This window comes from Carcharhinus amblyrhynchos, chromosome 18 (assembly GCF_965287045.1).
Source record: "Carcharhinus amblyrhynchos chromosome 18, sCarAmb.v2.hapA, whole genome shotgun sequence".
Classification (NCBI taxonomy): Eukaryota; Metazoa; Chordata; class Chondrichthyes; order Carcharhiniformes; family Carcharhinidae; genus Carcharhinus; species Carcharhinus amblyrhynchos.
Genome location: NC_137341.1, coordinates 35591768 through 35611228, shown reverse-complemented (window position 1 = coordinate 35611228; position 19461 = coordinate 35591768). Strand labels below are relative to the sequence as shown.

The 19461-nt window shown below is 40.3% G+C and overlaps 2 protein-coding genes across 4 annotated transcripts in view; one reads left to right on the top strand and one right to left on the bottom strand.

Moving 5' to 3' along the window:
• The first annotated feature begins 184 nt into the window (after positions 1 to 184).
• On the top strand, positions 185 to 8631 carry aimp2 (aminoacyl tRNA synthetase complex interacting multifunctional protein 2). Of its 2 annotated transcripts, none has more exons than XM_080206806.1 (4): positions 185 to 377; positions 3578 to 3784; positions 6827 to 7058; positions 8131 to 8631. In XM_080206806.1, exons 1-4 carry the CDS (start codon positions 276 to 278, stop codon positions 8511 to 8513), a joined length of 924 nt encoding a protein of 307 aa, XP_080062932.1. In that variant the 5' UTR covers positions 185 to 275; the 3' UTR covers positions 8514 to 8631. The 2 variants fall into 2 exon arrangements, with proteins under 2 accessions (XP_080062932.1, XP_080062933.1); XM_080206807.1 differs by lacking the exon at positions 185 to 377 and adding an exon at positions 2110 to 2281.
• Positions 8632 to 10212: 1581 nt separating this feature from the next.
• Positions 10213 to 19461, bottom strand: part of eif2ak1 (eukaryotic translation initiation factor 2-alpha kinase 1) — a 48224-nt gene continuing 38975 nt past the window's right edge. For both annotated transcript variants that reach the window (XM_080206805.1, XM_080206804.1), the window contains exons 13-15: positions 15311 to 15390; positions 12672 to 12905; positions 10213 to 11298 (exon numbers count right to left, since the gene is read on the bottom strand). In XM_080206805.1, coding sequence (XP_080062931.1) covers positions 11146 to 11298; positions 12672 to 12905; positions 15311 to 15390 — 467 coding nt within the window. In that variant the 3' untranslated portion in view covers positions 10213 to 11145. The remainder of the gene's footprint in view (positions 11299 to 12671; positions 12906 to 15310; positions 15391 to 19461) is intronic.

The following is a 19461-nucleotide window of genomic DNA, read 5'->3' as shown; positions in this document are numbered from 1 at the left end:
TCAAAGCAAAAAATTTTCGACAGGAATGTACGAACTTCATCGTGATAAAGAGAGGAATATTTATTTCAAATATTTGATTATTTAAAGCAAACTGTTAGGATATTTGATTTGATTGACGTCCACGCTACCCAATCGGAAAGCGGCAGTGGATGCGAAGGACCAATCGGGTGAAGGTGGACGGGCAGCGCGGGCGCGTGGGAGGTGTCCGGTTTCTATGGTGCTTTGGCAGGGCCGGTTGGTGAGGTGTGGGTGAGCTGAGCCGGACACGTATTGAGATGTACAAGCTAAGCCCGTATCATCTGGATGATGGCGGCGTCGACCTGCCCACTTGCATGTACAAGCTGCCGAACATTCATCGAGGCACGGCCGACGATCAGGTACGAGATGGCCTGGGGGTTTGTTTGTGGTGAATTAGACAGCTTTGTGCTTCCCATAGGCCGCAGATCTCCCGGCGGGGTGTGGGGGACCTCAGGCCGCAGTTCTCCCGCTTGGGGGGGACCTCAGGCCGCAGCTCTCCCGGGGGAGGGGAGAGGGCTTCAGGCTGCAGTTCGCCGGGCGGAACCTCAGGCCGCAGCTCGCCGGGAGGGGGGACCTCAGGCCGCAGCTCGCCCGCTGATTCCTTCGTCTGCAGCAAGCTTCATATTTCACTGCCTTCCATTCACTTGTTTTTTTGAAGGTGGTTGGATGTATTCGCGCTGTACGGCAGAGGTCTAATCAAGGTTCTGTGCAAGTTTTTTTAATGAAGCAAAGTTATGGAAATGGAAATACTCAGCAGATCTGGCAGTGTCTGCGGAGAGAGAAACAGTTTCTAAAAAGTTGAATTTTGACTTCAGAACAGCTACAAATGTAATGTGGTTAAGGATCATTTTGAAAGGGAGACTCGCCCTTCCCATCCTTGGAATGTCCAAAGCGTTTTATGGTTGCTTTTGAAGTGTCACTTTTGTAGGGACAGCCAGTTTGCACACAGCAAGCCCCCACAAATTTATTTGTTTTTAAATTGCTGATTGAGAGGTAGGTAATGGTTAGGCCGTCAGGGTAAACTTCCCTTCAAAATAATTCTGTGGGATATTTTACATGCATCTGAGTGGGTAAATGTGTCCTCAGGATAACATCTCATCTCAGAAGTGATATATCTTGATGAGTTGCTATTTTTGTTTCAGTAGCTATGAAATTGTATTGAGAAGTCTGTATTTCAAAACAGCATTTATGAAGACTTACAATCCAGTTATCTGAGGAACTTTTCCTGTTTTTCATTAAAAGGGGATCATCTCATCTCTAAACCTCAGTTTTTCAGTTGTATCCCTCTAGAAATGAAAGGGCTTATTAACGTATGTCACCACTTTTTAATTTGTGCATCTATAATTACTTGTTCCTCTACAATTATTTGTTCCTCTACTGTATTTGGTTTTCAAGGTGCATTTGGCCTCCTTATTCTTCCTACCGAATGCACCATCTTGCATGTAATTTATATTAAACTTGATTTATTTTGTTTCCTTTCTGCTTATTAATGTCTTGTACTTTGTTACAGTCTTCATTAATATTGACTCTTGTCATCCAGTTCTGTGCAGTGTTCTGGTCTCTATTATAAAAAGGAGATAGAAACACTGAAGAAAGTGCAAGACCATTTACAAGAATGATGCCAGAACTGTGAGATTATATCTACCAGGAAAGACTGCACACGCTGGACTCTTTTCTCTATAAAGAGAATGTTGAGGGGTGACTTGATAAGAGGCCTTTAAAATTATGAAATTTTTATAGGGTGGCGCTGACTTGAGGAAGACCAGAAATAAGCACCATAAACATTAGACGGTCAGTGATAAATCCAATGTAGAATTCAGAAAAAACATCTTTTCCAGAGGGTGGTGAGTGTGTGGAACTCTACCACAGGGAGTGGTTGTAGTGAATAGCATCAGTGTACTTAAGGGAAAGCTAGATAAACATAGGAAAGAAAAAGTAATCGGATTGAATTTAAGAAGGGTGGGACGAGGGTTACCTGGAGCATAAAAACCAGCAGAGGTTGAATGGCCTGTTTCTGTGCTGTAAATATTATATAATTTGTAGTTGCAGCCATTTTATTTGTTTTGATGGTGGTAGACAAGTTGATTGAGGTTTTTCTTTTTTATAATTGCAGATGGGAATCCTGGACTTTATAACTAGAGACACAGACCAAGGGCAGTGATACTAAATAAACCTCCATAGATCACAGATGATGCCTCAGCAGGAGTACAGGATCAATTCTGGGCACCACACCAGAAAGGATGCTGAGGCCTTGGAGAAGATGGTACCAAAATCCACCAGGGATGAGAGACTTTTGTGGGGAGAAACTAGAGAAACGGATGGTTAAGGGAAGATTTACTAAGTGATGTTCAAGTGTCATGGAATGTGACTGTTGCTGGCTAAGCCAGCATCTGTTGCCCATCCTTAATTGCCCTTGAGAAGGTGGTAGTGAGCCTTCTGGTACCACAGCAGTCCATGTGATATTGATCACCCACGGTGCTTTTAGGGAGTTTGTGGACTTTGACCCAGTGACAGTGAAGAAATAAGGATAGTTCCAAGTCAAGATAATGTATGAGTTGATGGTAGTGTTTCCTGCTACCCTTCCCCTTCTAGATGTTAAGGTCACGGGTTTGGGTCTGTCAACAAAAGCCTGAAGCATTACTGGTGTACATCTTAATGGTGCACTCTGCTGCTTCTGTGTATTGGTGGTGGAGAGAGTGAATGTTTAAGTTATTTTCCACAGAACTCCCAGCCTCTGACTTACCTTTTGTACAGTAAAAATTTTACTGTGTTTACACCAGTCCAATGCCGGCATACCCACATCATTACCTTTTGTAGCCACAGTATTTATACAGCTGGTCCAGTTCATTTTCTGGTCAGTGGTAATCCTCAGGATGTTGATTAGGGGGTGATTCAGTGATAAAGCCAATGAATGTCAGAGGGTGATGGCTAGCTTCTCTTGTTGGAGATGGCCATTACACCTGACTTGTGCAGTGTGATTACATATGGAGAAACTGTTTCCATTGATGCAAAGTGAGAAACCAGAAGACACATTTAAGGGAATGGGCAAATGAATGAATGGGGAAAATACATATTTTGTTTGTCCTGAGTTTGGAATGCATTTCCTGAAATGATGGTGGAAACAGATTTAATGGTTTTATATATATATAGGAGGAAAAAAACATCAGAGTGGTAGCTCTTTCAAAAAGCCAGCATAGGCCTAATGGTGCTGCACTTCTTCATTTCTTTTTTAACCCTAACCTTTAATGATCCCTGTGAAATCTGGGTGTCAAAGGCCAAAGCACGTTATGAACAATTATTATTGTATCATGTAGCCAAGCCTGCTAGCATCAAATATTCAAAACGTTTAGAGAGTTTTTTTTATCTCCGATAATACAAATATGGTGAATATATTGCCTTTTATTTAGCATCTTTCTCAGCTTTGGGAATTGCAGTACAATTCTTTGTCAACTTTTGAATCCTACTTACTACTGAAATGCAGCAGCCAATTTGCACAAAGCATGGTCCCACAAACAACAATGAGAAAAATGACTGCTTATTCTGTTGGTTGGTTTTTCAGGATGCAGATGAATGTCCAGCACTTCACAACTTGGAATCAAGGCAAACAGAAATTCTGAAACGTTTGTACGAGTTGAAGGCAGTTGTTGATGGGCTCTCGAAGACTGTCCTTACACCAGATGCTGACCTTGATGTTACAGAAATTAACCACACCTGTCTTATACCAACAATCCATACTGTAGCTAATTTAGATTCTATACTGGGAAAGGTAAGTTTGAATGTCAACTCTTATCTTAACTTCATTGCTTAATCGCTATTGTTTAACTGGGGAGAAAAGAAAGATTGCATTTATTAAGCATTCTTTATAACCACTGGATTTTTCAAAAGCCCTTTCCAGCCACTGAAGTACTTTTGAGACACTGTCATGATGTTGGAAACATGACAGCTAATCTCAACACTGAAAACAGTACAGCTGATGATGACCAGATAACCTGTTTTTTGTGATGTTGACGGAGGGATAAATACTGGCCAGGTCACCAAGAAGAAAGCTTCTGCTCTTTAAAATTGTGCCATGTGGTCATTTACCGCCACCTGCGAGAGAAAATGGGGCCTTGGTTTAACCTCTCACCCAAAAACAATCATCTCTGACAATGCAGCCCTTATTACTGTACTGGAGTATTAGCCCTGATTGTTATGCTGAAGTGGGACTCAAACCCACAATCTCCTGATTTTAGAGGTGGAAGTGTTACCAACTGAGCCACAGCTAACACACAGCAGCCTTTTGCTCAATGAGATACAGATATTTCTGTTGATCTCCTTGGAGAATTGGGTACATGCTGCCCAATGCACATTTTGTTTTCAGTTCACTTATAATAGATTACCTTCCCTACTTTCAAAATCAACCTAAAGAGCTTCCTCCTCAAAAGCACTTTCACCACCCAACTCCTTTCTCCTGTGACCTCTTCTGGCTTTGGTATGCACTTGTGTTCTGTCCTGTAAAATATGCTGAAACGGTGCTCTGCAAAAGATACTGAGCATAGCTGTTTATTAAAATTACAATGCCTATCTTAATCTTGTTCTGATTCAAGTTGTCCTTTTTATTTGACACTAATTTCCTTTGCAAAGAAGCCATTTAAAAGCTAAGCTGCACTCCTGAGACTGGCATTAGGACTGTTTATTGATGTCAATTTACTCTTTTGCAGTTTACTGTTCTGCTTTTATGCTATACCATAGATATGTTATTTTTCTCAACTGCTGTGATTTTCATTTTCATATTTGTATAGTCAACAACAATTTCCACTTTTCTGATCCTTACCACTATCTGGTGGATTATGATTCTGTTTTGGTCACAAAGATTTGTTTCTACATCAAGAATCCAGTTCAGATACCAACACTTGTGTGATCCATGGTTGTTTCTTTGCTTTTAAATGAATGGGGATAGTTTCTATCACAGAATTGTCTGAAAGGTAAAATATACACAAGAGCTGTGTATAAAATTAAAGCACACGGGATTGGGGATAGTTTATTGAGAAGGATAGAAAACTGGTTTACCGACTAGAAACAAAGAGTAGGAATAAGCGGGTCTTTTTCAAGTGGCAGGCAGTGCCTAGTGGGGTACCACCGGGATCAGTACTGGATTCCATGCTATTCACAGTGTACATTAATGATTTAGATGAGATAACAAAATGTAATATTTCCAATTTGCTGATGACACAAAATTGGGTGGAAGGCTGAGCTATGCAGAGGAGGCAGAAATACGTCAGTGTTGTTTGGACCAGTTGAGTGGGCAAATGTATGGCACATGCAGTATAACATGGAAAGATGTATCCACTCATGTTGCAAAAAACAGGGAAACAGATTATTATCTGAATGGCTATAAATTAAGAGAGGGGAATGTGCAACAAGAACTAGGTGTCCTTGCACATCAGTAGCTGAAAGGCAGCAAACAATGAAGAAGGCAAATGGTACATTGGCCTTAATGGAGCAAAGAAAATTAAAGCACAGGAACAAGCCCTTCAGCTGTCCAAGCCTGCACTGATCATGCTGTCTGATTTAACTAAAACCCTCTACCCTCCAGGGGACCATATCCGTCTATTCCCATTCTAGTCATGTATTTGTCAAGACGCTTGTTATAAGTCACTACAGAATCCGCTTCCACTATCTCCCCCAGCAAAGAGTTCCAGGCACCCACCACTCTGTGTAAAAAAAATCTGCCTCGTACATCTCCTTTAAACTTTAAACCTGTTAAAGGATTTGAGCAGAGGAGCACAGATGTCTTGCTTCAGTTAATTCAGGGCTTTGATGAGACCACATCTGAAATATTGCGTGCAGTTTTGGTCTCTTTATCTGAGGAAGGATGCTCATGATATAGAGGGGTGCAACGAAAATTTACCAGACTGCTTCTCGGGATGGTGGGATCGCAGTATGAGGAGAGATTGAATCAGTTAGGATTATATTCGCTGAAATTTAGAAGAATGGGGGAGAGGGGATCTCAGGCTAAAGGGATCAAAGGATATGGGGGAAAGTGAGTTCAGGTTACTGAGTTGGATGATCAGCCATGATCATAATGAATGGCCAAGCAGGCTTATTGGGCTAAATGACCTATTCCTGCACTTATTTTTTTCTAATTAATGCAAATACTTACTGAGATTTGCAACACAGTTTTTTTAACTTGTACTTTGGCCTCCCCAACAATAGTGCAGATATTAGTAATGTACAACCTCTTAAATGTTTACATAGTGAGCAGTTTTAATTATTTCTGATTTAAGACTTGGTAATTAATAAAATGATCCATATGTTAAACAGATTTAAAAAATGAGAATGTGACTGTTCTAACATATCTACTTTACGTTGGATTATAATCTCCTGGTATGCTTCTGATATCAATGCCGCTGGCCCAATCATTGGACCCTGCGTGCATTTCTACACAAAATGTGATTGAAAACAGGCTTTGTATCAGTGTAGTGATTATGAAATCACTGCCTAATGACATCCTTTTATGTAATTGGAGCTTGTTGCAATAAAGAACATGTTTTACACGTCTTTATTTGTGTCTGTCCATATTACAGTATCCTTGGCTCCAATGAAATCTAATAAAGGAACTTGCAGTTAATTACTGGGCCAATTGAATTTGTAAGACTTGAGCTTGCTAGATTTTATCAGGTAATGGTATCAAAGGGAATGAAGTTGAAGTACAGACCAATCATGATCTGAAAACAGGCTTGAGGGATTGAATGGTCTCCTGTTCCTTTTAGTCAGTTTGTACATCTGTGTTGCATTCACAATTGTCTTTAATTATGCTTCACTTTAGAGTTCTGGTGTTCTCCGAGACATTGTCATCAATGCAAGCCCTTCTGAGGTGCCACTGTCCCTATTAGTCCTGCATGGTTTGTTGTGTGAACAATACAAGGTGCTATCCTCAGTACATGTACACTCCTCGGTGCAAAATGTTCCCTCCAAACTCTGGAACTGTCTAGGTGAAGGAAACCATTGTCGTTCACGGAGGGAATATCAACTTGGCTTCACTCTCGTATGGAAGGATGGTGAGTAAAAAATATCAGGGCATATTTATAACTTTCCTGAAAACAAACTGAATTGTAGGAGTTTGCAGTTTAGTAATTTTGAAAACCAAATCAAGCTCTTAGAAACATAGAAAATAGGAGCTGGATGAAGCAATTCGAGCTTGCTCCGCCATGTTATGATCATGGCTGATCATCCAATTCAGCAGCCTGGTTTCTTCTTTATGTACTGCAGAAGTTTGAGACACTCTGCTGTAAAGATAATTAAACAGGACAATTTTGTTAATTTTGAGTAAGTAATCAGTAAGTTTGTTCATTGTAATAAGATTCTCCTAAAGCATTTAAAAGTAAATCTGTATTCAGGAAATTTTATACTGAAGCAACTCATTGTCACAAGTAGCTCAGAGGACAAAACGTTGGCCTTATTATCTCGCACAAAAGTGGGTACAGTAGCCAGTGATGCTAACAAATGTGGACTAATCCAGACAGAGACCTAGACAACCTAGATCAGTGAGAGTAAAATCTTGAGATTTGGCAAAAGAAGCAAGAAAGTAAATTGTGCATGAGTATTCCTGTACTGTTCATCCTAGAACATTTGGAGGGATATTAATAGAAGTTTGGAATTGGTACAGGAGGATAATCTTCCAACAGTTCAGGCAGTGTAAGAAGCTGTGGCAACTGTGCTGATTCTGGCACAAGCTTTGACAATACCTTCTCACTCACCCACAGGCCTGGGGCAAGTGGATCAAAGTCTTTTCTTACCCACCAGATCAGGGACACAATCTCCTACTTGCACGACCAGACCAGGGGTGTAGTACCTCGGTGTGTCTCGTGCCTGGGGATCATCCTGGAGATGGTGGTTGGGTCAGGAATTTCCCATCAAAGATTCTTTAATCTCAGTCCCTTTTTTCCAGTACTTGACATGTGGGACAGTGCCATTTCTTCTAGTAGCATGGCTATTGATTTTCAATGTATAATTGATATGATAATGGGCCTTCATAACATAAATATTGGAGCAGCTCTTTGTTTATTGGTTTGCCTATGTATTTTAGGTGACAGCTAATGACTCATGAGTGACAGCTTTCTGTTTTCACAGTATGCAAACCTCAGATGAAGTTCAGCATCCAAAGCATGTGTTCCATTGAAGGTGAAGGAAATATTGCCCGCTTCCTTTTTGCACTACTTGGCCGTGGATACGATGCAGTGACCTCAACACAGATCGACAACTGGGTGGATGTTGCCATCTTCCAGATGAGAAAGGGCAGCAACAAGGAGAAGGCAGCCGTGCTACGTTCCTTGAATTCTGCGCTCGGCAAGAACCCCTGGGTTGTGGGAGTTGATCTGACACTGGCTGATGTTGTGCTATACTGTGCCTTGAGGCAGGCGGAGATTGCCAGTTTTCCAGCCAATGTCCAGAGATGGGTGAAATCCTGTGAGAATCTAGCCTGCTTTAATCTAGCACTGAAGCTGCTGAAGTGAATAATTTACCATTGAAATTGTAGTTTTAGCCCATTGCAGCTAATACCTGTGCATTTAAATCTCAATTTGCAAATGAAGTACCTATTTAAAGCATTTAATAAATATCTTTTTAAAGGTATTCTTTAACTGTGAAGAATTTTTTTGGACTAAAGTTTTATGCCAGTTCACCTGAATTAAAAAATCAGTTCTTTCTGCCACTGTAATACCAGTAAAAAGTCTGACAACACCAGGTTTTAGTCCAACCTATTTATTTGATAATATACTCACTAGCTTTCGGGGTTACCCCCTTCGTCAGGTGAATGGAGAGTTCTGGCCTCAGACAGAGCATATAAAGCACAGACAGTTTAGAGATTAATCAGTAATCTCTAAACTGTCTGTGCTTTATATGCTCTGTCTGAGGCCAGAACTCTCCATTCACCTGACGAAGGGGGTAACCCCGAAAGCTAGTGAGTATATTATCAAATAGATAGGTTGGACTAAAACCTGGTGTTGTCAGACTTTTTACTGTGTTTACGCCAGTCCAACGCCAGCATACCCACATCACTGTAATACCAGCCAGGCATGCAACTGACAAGCAGTAACATACGATGGGCATGTAACTGAATTCGTATGTAGGTTTAGTGATCTGCTGGATTCTATATGCCAAATGGAAATTGTTGGGGAAAGTAACTACTTCAGGGCCATCCATAAAATCACATCAAAAATTTGGATTTTCTTCCCCTCCCTGTAAATTCCACTCTTTCATCACGTCTAATCCCAGAGCTACTTTTGCTGTTTTCCCAGAAATATACATCTCAAATGCAACCTCATTCAATAAAACTTACTGCCATTTCAAACAATACAAGGATCAAAGTATAATCAATTTGCACTTTTGATAAAGTCCTTAATACTGGAGGAACCACCTGCACTGTATGTGGTTCCTCCAGTACTAAGGATTGTAATACAGTCTATGACAGTAAACAAACTGAAACAGCTTGATCACAACTGTTGCCCTGTGATTGCACAGCTACAGTTTGTATGAATTGTCAAGCAGTCTGAAAGTGTTGTAAGATAGCACTTACTGAGATGCCAGTAGGAAAGTCACGGTACATACGTAATTCAAACTTGAGTGACTGTTTTAGTATTATACAGGAGTGAATTGATAAGATAACAAAGGCACTAACATTTTGATTTTATTCATCATCAGGATATGGGCATCAAATTTATTGGCTGTTTTTACTTGCCCTTGAAGATAAACATGAGCAACCTTCTTGAACAACCGTAGTCAGTTTGGTGAAGCTATGTACTTCCCGACTTTCCTAAGATTCTTAAAATAGACTTGCATTTATATGAGTGCAGCTGAAATGCAGTTACAGGGGAAACAGAGAACTGCATTTGCAGATAGAAAGGTATTATAAGCAGCAATGAGATGAATAAACAGTTAGACTAGCCTTAAGAAAATGTCCAGGACACAACTACCTGCTACTTAGAAAGTGAGAAAGACTTGCATTCATATAGCACTAATGGATGTCTCAGCACTAATGAAGTACTTTTTAAGTGTTGTAACAGAGGAAACAGTAAGCTCCTTCAAACAACAATGTTTGAATAAGCTAGGTTTTTAGTGAAATTGTCTGAAAGATAGATCATAGCCAGGACTCTAGGAGAACTTCCATCTAAGATGTTGTAGGTAAAATAATACCTCTGAGACCGTTAGTGAGTCAAAATACAGTGGTTTTTATTGCAAAGCTTTGGGAGAAACTGGTTCCAGCCTGGACTACCAACTTCTCATAGAACACAAACACAAATGGGCATTTATACACTATGAGCTCCAGCAGTAATCACAATTCAAAGTTCCAATTCTGGGCAGACCTTCGGGTCTTCCTTCCTAGGTCGTGATGCAGCCCCAGAGTTAATAAGGAATTACAGCCCTGCAGTCATGACACAGGCTTAATCCGGTCACGATTCAAACCCCTTTTGCACCAGTACCGGAATCCTGTCTTTGAAGTTACTTGTGCGATCACGGCTGTCCCAGCAGGACTGTTCCTGTTCAAAGCCAGTATCGCAATCTGCCATCAGCAGCTGTCAAAAGCCGGTATCATAAACTATCATCTGTGTAACGATGTCCAACTAACACAAATGGTAATATTTTGCAAAGTCTACAAAATAACAGCCATGTTAAACTGTCTTTATAAAAATTAAAGTTAAAGCATGTAAGACATGAACAAATAACATATTAATGCCATGAGCAGTATAAGCTTGAGAAGATCAGTCATGATGGTTATGTTTGTGACCTATTCTAGGTACAAAATCCATTAACCCTTTCCCTACTTCAGTGATAAGGGTCAAAGAACCTTTTATGTCCAACTGAGAGCAGAAAATTCTCTAGTTAACATCTCTTCTGACAGACAAAACTTCTGATACTCCTGACTGGGTCTTGAACCTACAATCTTGACTCGAGTGAGTGCTACCCACTGAATCACAGCAAACAATTTATCACTCAATAATTTAATGTTTGATTTTTCTCACCTTACATAACCAACTCATTAAATTAAACTTGTACATTCAAAAAAAACACACTCCTACATGAAGCATTCAAAATAAGTTTGGATGAAAAAGACTAGGAGAAGTTTTTTCCAAGAAGCCATGAAGATCTCTAATTGGGCTCCAACCCTCCAGACAGTAATCTAATCTTTTCTTTGAGGTTTCTGATTTCATCATCTTGACTTATCACTTTCTGTTGTAGGCTCTTAATTTCTTGCTCCTGGGTCACTAGTCTTTGCTTGAGATCGTCATCAGATGCAGTCACCTACATGAGAAATATCAGCCATTTTAGGGGAAGAGATAAAATCAATGAAGCATTAGTAAGACAGCACAAGAGGTTATCGAACGCCTAAACTCAGTATCAGCTCTTTCCTTGAACAATCCACAGCTAATTCAGTTATAGCCCCAGATCCTCAATGTAAATTTTCCTTCAATTTTCACTCAAGGCCAAAGTTGACCTCATTAATTAGATTAAACTACATAACCCTGTTCCCAAAAAGATGTTCATTTTTATCATGCCTTTGTGATCGCAAGACTTGCCAAAGTACTTTACAGCCGATTTAAGTGTCGTCGCTACTGTATTGTAGGAAACACAATATCTAATTTTCACACAGGAAGATTTCACAATGAAATGAATGACCATTAATATGTTTAAGATGTTGGTTGTGGAATAAAAGTTGACCAGAGCACCAGGGAAAACTATCCTGTTTTTCAAATAGTGGCTACGGTATCTTTTACACCTGCTTGAGAAGGCAGTTCAATGTTTCATTCATAAAAACAGCATCTTCAATAATGCAGTATTTTCTCAATACTGCACTTCAAGTGCTGTCCTGGAGTGAGAACATAAGAAATAGGAGCAGGAACAGGCAATCTAGCCCTTCAAGCCTGTCCCGCCATTCAATAAGATCATGGCTGATCTGAAGTGAATCAGTTCCACTTTCCTGCTTTCTCCCCATAACCCTTAATTCCCTTGTCAATCAGAAATCTATCTACCCGTAACTTAAATATATTCAACGAGGTAGCCTCCACCACTTCAATGGGCAGAGAATTCCAGAGATTCACCACCCTTTGAGTGAAGAAGTTCCTCCTCAACTCCATTCTAAACTGCACCCCCCCCCCACTCTTGTTTTGAGGCTGTGCTGTCTGGTTCTGCTATCCTTTCTAAGCAGGAAGAATCTCCCTACCTCTACCCTATCTAGCCCCTTCATTATCATGAAGTCTCTATAAGATTCCCCCCTCAGCCTTCTAAACTCTAACGAGTTTAACATGGAAAAGACTGGGAGAAGTTTTCTCCAAGAAGCCTATTCAATCTCTTTTCATAAGCTAACCCCCTCATCTCCGGAAGGCTTGACCCACAATCACGTTACTACAAAGAGATACAGCTATCCACTAAACCATGGCTGATTAAATTCCTCAGGTGAGAAACGGGATAGTGCCCACTTCTCCAGATCAACTCATGGCTTGTTAACAAAACTGCATTCTTAGAAATCACCTTTTTGTAAATCTCCTTCCCTCATTCGTGAATGGAGTTTATGGAGAAAAGCAAGAATGCTGACATGGAGTTTATTCGTGTTGGATGAGGTGTTTCTATCCTTGCTCTCTAAGCCAACTTTAAAGAACTATGCTTTTCACCCCTACCTCAGGTGAACTATGGAAGAGTTCACTGGCCAACATCTCATCCGCACTCGGTCTGCACGAAGCAATTCCACTGGTTAGCTTCTTAATATATTTAGAATGTACAGGCCACCGCTGTGTAAAGTCCTCTGGAATGTGGCATTCTTGAAGTGCAGTGAGTGTCTTTATCCTTTCCATCATTGTTTGGAATGGCTGGAAGAGCTCCAGTAAGATGATACCAACACTGTACATATCTGACTAAAAGTGGAGATTGAAACAAAGACATTACAGCATGGAACCAGTCCTTGTTGGAATTCACCCTCCACATTAGCTAATAAATTACATCTTTACGCACCCTCTTCCAATATAGAGGTTTACAGCATAAAAACAGGCCCTTTGGCCCAACTTGTCCATGCTGGCCTTACTTTTTTTAAACCCCTAAGCTAATCCCAATTGTCCGCATTTGGCCCATATCCCTCTATACCCATAGTATCCATGTAAATACCTAAATGCTTTTTAAATAATAAAATTGTACCCACCTTTAATACTACTTCTGGCAGCTTGTTCCAGACACTGATGAATCTCAGTGTGAAAAAATTGCCCCTCTGGACACTTTTGTATTTCTCCCCTCTCACCTTAATCTTTTTCCCTTGACTGCTTATTGAATCTAATCAAGAATGTTCCCTGGCAACTGAAGGCATATCTGGCAATGGTGACAGCCAGTGGCTATCAACCTTTCCTGTAGGGGAGACAGTCAGTAAATACTGACGCTATCATGGGGAATCCCTTGTGCTAGCTGCAAAAGGAACTCCATCACTGCAGAAAACATTTTTATACACCAACAGAAGTATAGTTTTAAAGTTTATTTATTAGTGTCACAAGAAGGCTTACATCAACATTGTAATGAAGTTACTATGAAAATCCCATGGTCGCCACACTCCGACATCTGTTCGGGTACACTGAGGGAGAATTTAGCATGGTGAATCCACCAATCTGCACATCTTTGGACTGGGAGGAAATCAGAGCACCCAGAGGAAACCCCCACAGATACGGGGAGAGCATGCAGACTGCACAGATGGTGACACAGGTCAGGAGTCAAACCCGGATCCCTGGCGCTGTGAGGTAATAGTGCTAACCACTGTACCACTGTGCAGGGTACATTATAGAATTCTTCAGTTATTGGTCTAAAGTCCATCCAAAACACTGCTGTATTTTTCCTAACTTTCACCAAGTCCTGTTCACTCATCACTCCAGTCTGGCAATGCCTGGATTTTAAAATTCTTTTTATGCTTTTCAAATCCTTCCATAATCTCTAATCGCCAGCCCTTCAACCCACTAAGATATCTGCACTGCTTCAGTAATGGCCTTTTGAGCATCCTCAATTACCACTGCCCCTGTCTTCATGGCTGTGCCTTCAGTTGCATCAATCATAAGCTCTGGAATTTCCTTTCTAAACCTCTCTGATCCTTTCCCTTATTCTGCTCCTTTAAGGTGCTTCTTAAAACACTCCTTTGACAAGCGTTTGGTCACTTGTCATTATGCACATTTCATAGTCAAATTTTGTTTGATAATGCTTTTGGGGTGCACCTTGGGGATGTTTTACTATGTTTAGGTGCTATACAGTACAAGTTGTTGCAGGTTTGATGTCCATGAACACCACAGGCGAAGCTTAAAAACCATGTTTTAAACCATTATAAAAATATTAGTTAGAATCCCCAGGGTGGATAATTGCAAAGTAAGGGGTGAAAAAGATATAACTTTTAAATGTTCTCTCAATTTTACAAGAGTCTTATAGAATCATAGAAACCCTACAGTACAGAAAGAGGCCATTCAGCCCATCGAGCCTGCACCGACCACAATCCCACCCAAGCCCTATTTATGCAGAAATTTATAACTATAAGAAATGAACAAACACTTTGTTTCTATTTCCTGTATATAAGATTTGCTTTCCAGTTGTCAAATTTGTAACACTTTTGTTTTGTTTCCATGTTTATAATGGTACCTGCCTATGTCACACTGAAATTACCCTTTACAGCCAAAGATGTTGCTGTTATTTGACATCTCTCAGCTCCTCTGTCTCTATTGCAGAAACTCTCCTACAATCCAACCAAATCTACCTCTCAAGTTCTTAAACATTTTGTTTCTGAGATATAATTACGTAAAAATCAATGTTCATGTAAAAATTAGAGTAGGTTTTATGTGAACTATTATGATGTCTGACCACCCTGCTTCATTCTGTTAGTTATCCCATGGCCTCAAACCCTCACAACACCACAGGATATCAAATAATACAACGAAAAAACAAGAACTTAATGTAATAATTCAACTTGATGGTATAACAAAGGAAAACTTGTGGCTTCTTAAGTCTGTTCCTCCATTCAACTGGAGAATAGTCCCATCTACCTGCCTTGGTTCTGTAACCTTTAATATCTCACAAAATCTCAAGTGACCCCAACCTCAACAGCTTTTGTTTTAGCAGGGGAAGAGTTCCAGACTTCTGCTAACTTGATATGTTCAATAAAACATCCCATCACCTTGAATTATATTCTGCATTCTTTTTTACTACCTGTAATTATCCATTAGTTAACAAGCTGCCCTGGAGAAAACACAGTTAGAAAATGGAAATAAAACAGAGAGATTACATTTATATGAGATACTCATACCTTGAAATCATATGTTGAGCCTTTCAATTGTTCAGGGGAAGCATATAGACAAGTCCCCACTCCTGAAGTATGCTTTGAATCTGGTAGTAAACAGAAAATGAAAAGTCATTAAAGACCTCAAAAGTACAAGAAGAAAACTCAATTGAAATGAAAGTCAGTTTGTCCTCTTCACAAACTGGATAAATTACTATCCGCGTTCATTTTCTCTCTGCATTCCCTCCATTGTCAAAAGTGTACTTGACTTAGCTAATGCATAAAGTGCTCAGTGGCAGCCAAGCTTAGCTCTCAGGGCTATTTTATTCACACACATCTGAACAGCAGTGATGAAGAAGGTCAAAATTATAATTCAAAATACATGATGTTTTTCCTGAATCAGCTAACCTATTTTTCCTTCCTTCATCCATAATTAAGTTGATACAGATAGTTATGAGTTCAAGCCACATTCCAGAGATTTGAGCACAAACTTTAGGCTGATATTTCACTGCACTGCTAATGGAATGCTGCACTGTCAGAGTGCTACACTGTCAGAGGTGACTTCTTTCAGATGTGATATTAAATTTGAGAGACCTACGATTTAGATCCCAACAACTATTTGAAGGGTAAAAAGTTCTGGCGTCTACTGCCTCAAAAGATGGTGGAAGTAGATTCAACAGTAACATTCAAAGGGGAATTGGATATATATTTAAAAATGAATATGGAGAAAGGTTGGGACTAATTGATAGCTTTCTAAAGAGCCAGTCCACAATGTTGGGCCAAATATTGTAAGATTTGTTGATGTAAGATTCTAATATCCTGGCCAGCATTACTAGCCTCAGTCATTACTACCAAAACAGTTTGTCTAACTATATATTCCCTTATCTTTTGTGGGACATTACTCTCTACAAATTATCTGCTCTATTTGCTTAGATAACAACAATAACGGCGCTTTTAAAAAAAATACTCATTAACTTCATGTGCACAATAAGGCATTATATAGATACAAAATTCTCACATCTTTAAAAAAGGAATACAGTTCCTTGAGTGAAGATGTTTCATTTGACCATTGTTGAGGACTTTGCAGTGTTTCTGATCAAAACTGAAAAAAGATGTCTTATTCCATTGCTCAATCCTAGTCCCAGAGACTGGGATCTAGGCTGACACCCCTGTGCAGTGCTGAGGGAGTTCTTCATGGTCAGATCTGCTACCTTTTGGATAAGTAAATGAAGGTTCCTTCTGCCCTCTGAAATGGATCTAAAAGGTCCTTTGCCTCTATTCGAATGAAAACAGCGGGGGCGGGGGGGGAAAAGAGGAGTTCTCCCTGATGTCCTGGCCAATATCAATCCTTGAATCAGCATCACAAAGATAGATTATTTAATCATTCTCACACTAGTATTTGTGGAAATTTGTTGAGTATAAATTGGATGCCATGTTTCCCATATTACAACCATGACTGCACTTCAAAGGTACCTGAAAGGCACTTTGGGATGTTACAAGGTCATGGAAAGCACTCTTATATAAAAGAGTATAACTTTTAACTTTGGGAATTGAATTTTCAAATGTAAGATAAATGGAAAAAACTGGGTTTGAGAAACTGCTAACCACCCCTAAGATAATTTCAGTTCAAAGGATGGTCCATGTTTATTTAAAGAGGTTATAGTTAGGGCATGAAAACAACAAACAACTGGCGATTCTCTCTTAGCTTTGTAATGGAGTCAATCACCGGAATTCTACCACCCCGCCCAACATGGAACCAGAGCGGGCGAGGGGCGAATAATGGAAATGTCTGTTGACATCGGGTGGGATTATTCCCACAAAACTCATCTCCAGACTCCGTGGCTTGGGCCTTGGCACCGCCCTCCTGAACTTCCTAACTCACAGACCACAATCAGTAAGGATAGGCAACAACACCTCCTCCACGATCATCCTCAACACAGGTGCCCCACAAGGCTGTGTTCTCAACCCTTATTATACTCCTTATACATCTATGACTATGTGGCCAAATTCCCCTCCAAGTCGATTTTCAAGTTTGCTGATGACACCACTATAGTGGGTCAAAGCTCAAACAATGACGAGACAGAGCACAGGAATGAGATAGAAAATCTGGTGAACCAGTGCGGCAACAAAAATCTCTCCCTCAATGTCAACAAAACAAAGGAGATTGTTGTTGACTTCAGGAAATGTAAAGGAGAAAACACCTCTTCTACATCAACGGGGACAAAGTGGAAAGAGTCAAGAACTTCAAGTTTTTAGGTGTCCAGATCACCAACAACCTGTCCTGGTCCTCCCATGAAAGCAATCTTTCACAGTGCTCAACAAAAGTATGTACCAGTGATAAGGAAGGACTATAGAAAAAAAGCCATGGATATCTAAGGAAATAAAGGAGGGTATCAAATTGAAAGAAAATGCATACAAAGTGGCAAAGATTACTGGGAGCTGAGAGGATTGGGAAATCTTTAAAGGTCAGCAGAAAGCCACGAAAAAAGCTATAAATAAAAGTATGATGGATTATGAGAGTAAACTGGCTCAGAATATAAAAACAGATAGCAAAAGTTTCTACAAATATATAAAACGAAAAAGAGTGGCTAAAGTAAACATTCATCCTTTAGAGGATCAGAAGGAGAAGGGTAATAATTGGAAATGAGAAAATGGCTGAGGCATTGAACAGGTATTTTGTGTCGGTCTTCACAGTGGAAGAACAAATAACATGCCAAAAATTGATGACAGAAAGGCTATGGCACTTGAGGACCTAGAAACTACTATCTCGAAAGAGGTAGTGTCGGGCAAGTTAACAGCACTAAAGGTAGACAAGTCTCCTGGCGCTGATGGAAGGCATCCCAGGGCACTAAAAGAGATGGCGAGAGAAATAGCAAATGCACTAGTTGTAATTAACCAAAGTTCACTGGAGTGGTTCGCACAGATCGGAAAACAGCAAATGTGACGCTACTATTTAAAAAAGGAGGTAAACAAAAGGCAGGTAACTATAGGCCGGTTAGCTTAACTTCTGTAGTAAGGAAAATGCTTGAATCTATCATCAAGGAAGAAATAGCATGACATCTGGATATAAATTGTCCCTTTGGTAAGACACAGCATGGGTTCAGAAGGGCATTGACTAATTTGGTGGAATTCTTTGAGACCATTACATGTGCAATGGACAATGGGGAACCTGTGGATGTGATGTATCTGGATTTCCAGAAAGCATTTGACAAGGTGCTGCACAAAAGACTGCTACATAAGATAAAAGTGCGCGGGTAATGTATTAGCATGGCTGGAAGATTGGTTAACTAACAGAAAGCAAAGAGTGGGAGCAAATGGGTGTTTTTCTGGTTGGCGATCAGTGACTAGTGGTGTGCCTCAGGGATCAATGTTGGGTCCGCAATTGCTTACGATTTACATAGATGATTTGAAGTTGGGGGCCAAGTGTACTGTGTCGAAATTCGCAGATGACACTAAGATGAGTGCAGAGGAAAGTATGCAGAGGATGCTGAAAGTCTGCAAAGGAATATAGATAGTCTAAGTGAGTGGACGAGGATCTGGCAAATGGAGTACAATGTTGGTAAATGTGAGGTCATCCACTTTGGCAGAAATAACAGCAAAATGGACTATTATTTAAACGGTTAAAAATTGCAACATGCTGCAGTGCAGAGGGACCTGGATGTCCTTGTGCAAGAATCACAAGGAGTTGGTTTGCAGGTGCAGCAGGTAATTAAAAAGGCAAATGGAATTTTGTCCTTCATTGCCAGAGGGATGGAGTTTAAAAACAGCGAGGTTATGCTGCAGCTGTATAAGGTGCCGGTGAGGCCACACCTGAGTACTGTGTATAGTTTTGGTCTCCTTATTTGAGAAAGGATATACTGGCACTGGAGGAGGTGCAAAGGAGTTGAGAGGGTTGGCTTATGAGGAGAGACTGAGTAGACTGGGGCTATATTCATTGGAATTCAGAAGAATGAGGGGAGATCTTATAGAAACATATAAGATTTCATAATCTTAATAGATAAGATAGAAGCAGAGAGGTTGTTTCCACTAGCAGGTGAAACTATAACTAGGGGGCATGGCCTCAAAATAAGGGGAAGCAGATTTAGGACTGAGTTGAGGAGGAACTTCTTCACCCAAAGAATTGTGAATCTGTGGAATTCCCTGCCCAGTGAAGCAGTTGAGGCTACCTCATTGAATGT

Excerpts from the sequence above, each read along its gene's own strand:
- aimp2 (XM_080206806.1), top strand. The coding sequence starts at position 276 with ATGTACAAGCTAAGCCCGTATCATCTGGATGATGGCGGCGTCGACCTG. Across the intron at positions 378-3,577 it reads GAGGCACGGCCGACGATCAG|GATGCAGATGAATGTCCAGC; the intron begins GTACGAGATGGC and ends TTGGTTTTTCAG. Across the intron at positions 7,059-8,130 it reads CACTCTCGTATGGAAGGATG|TATGCAAACCTCAGATGAAG; the intron begins GTGAGTAAAAAA and ends CTGTTTTCACAG.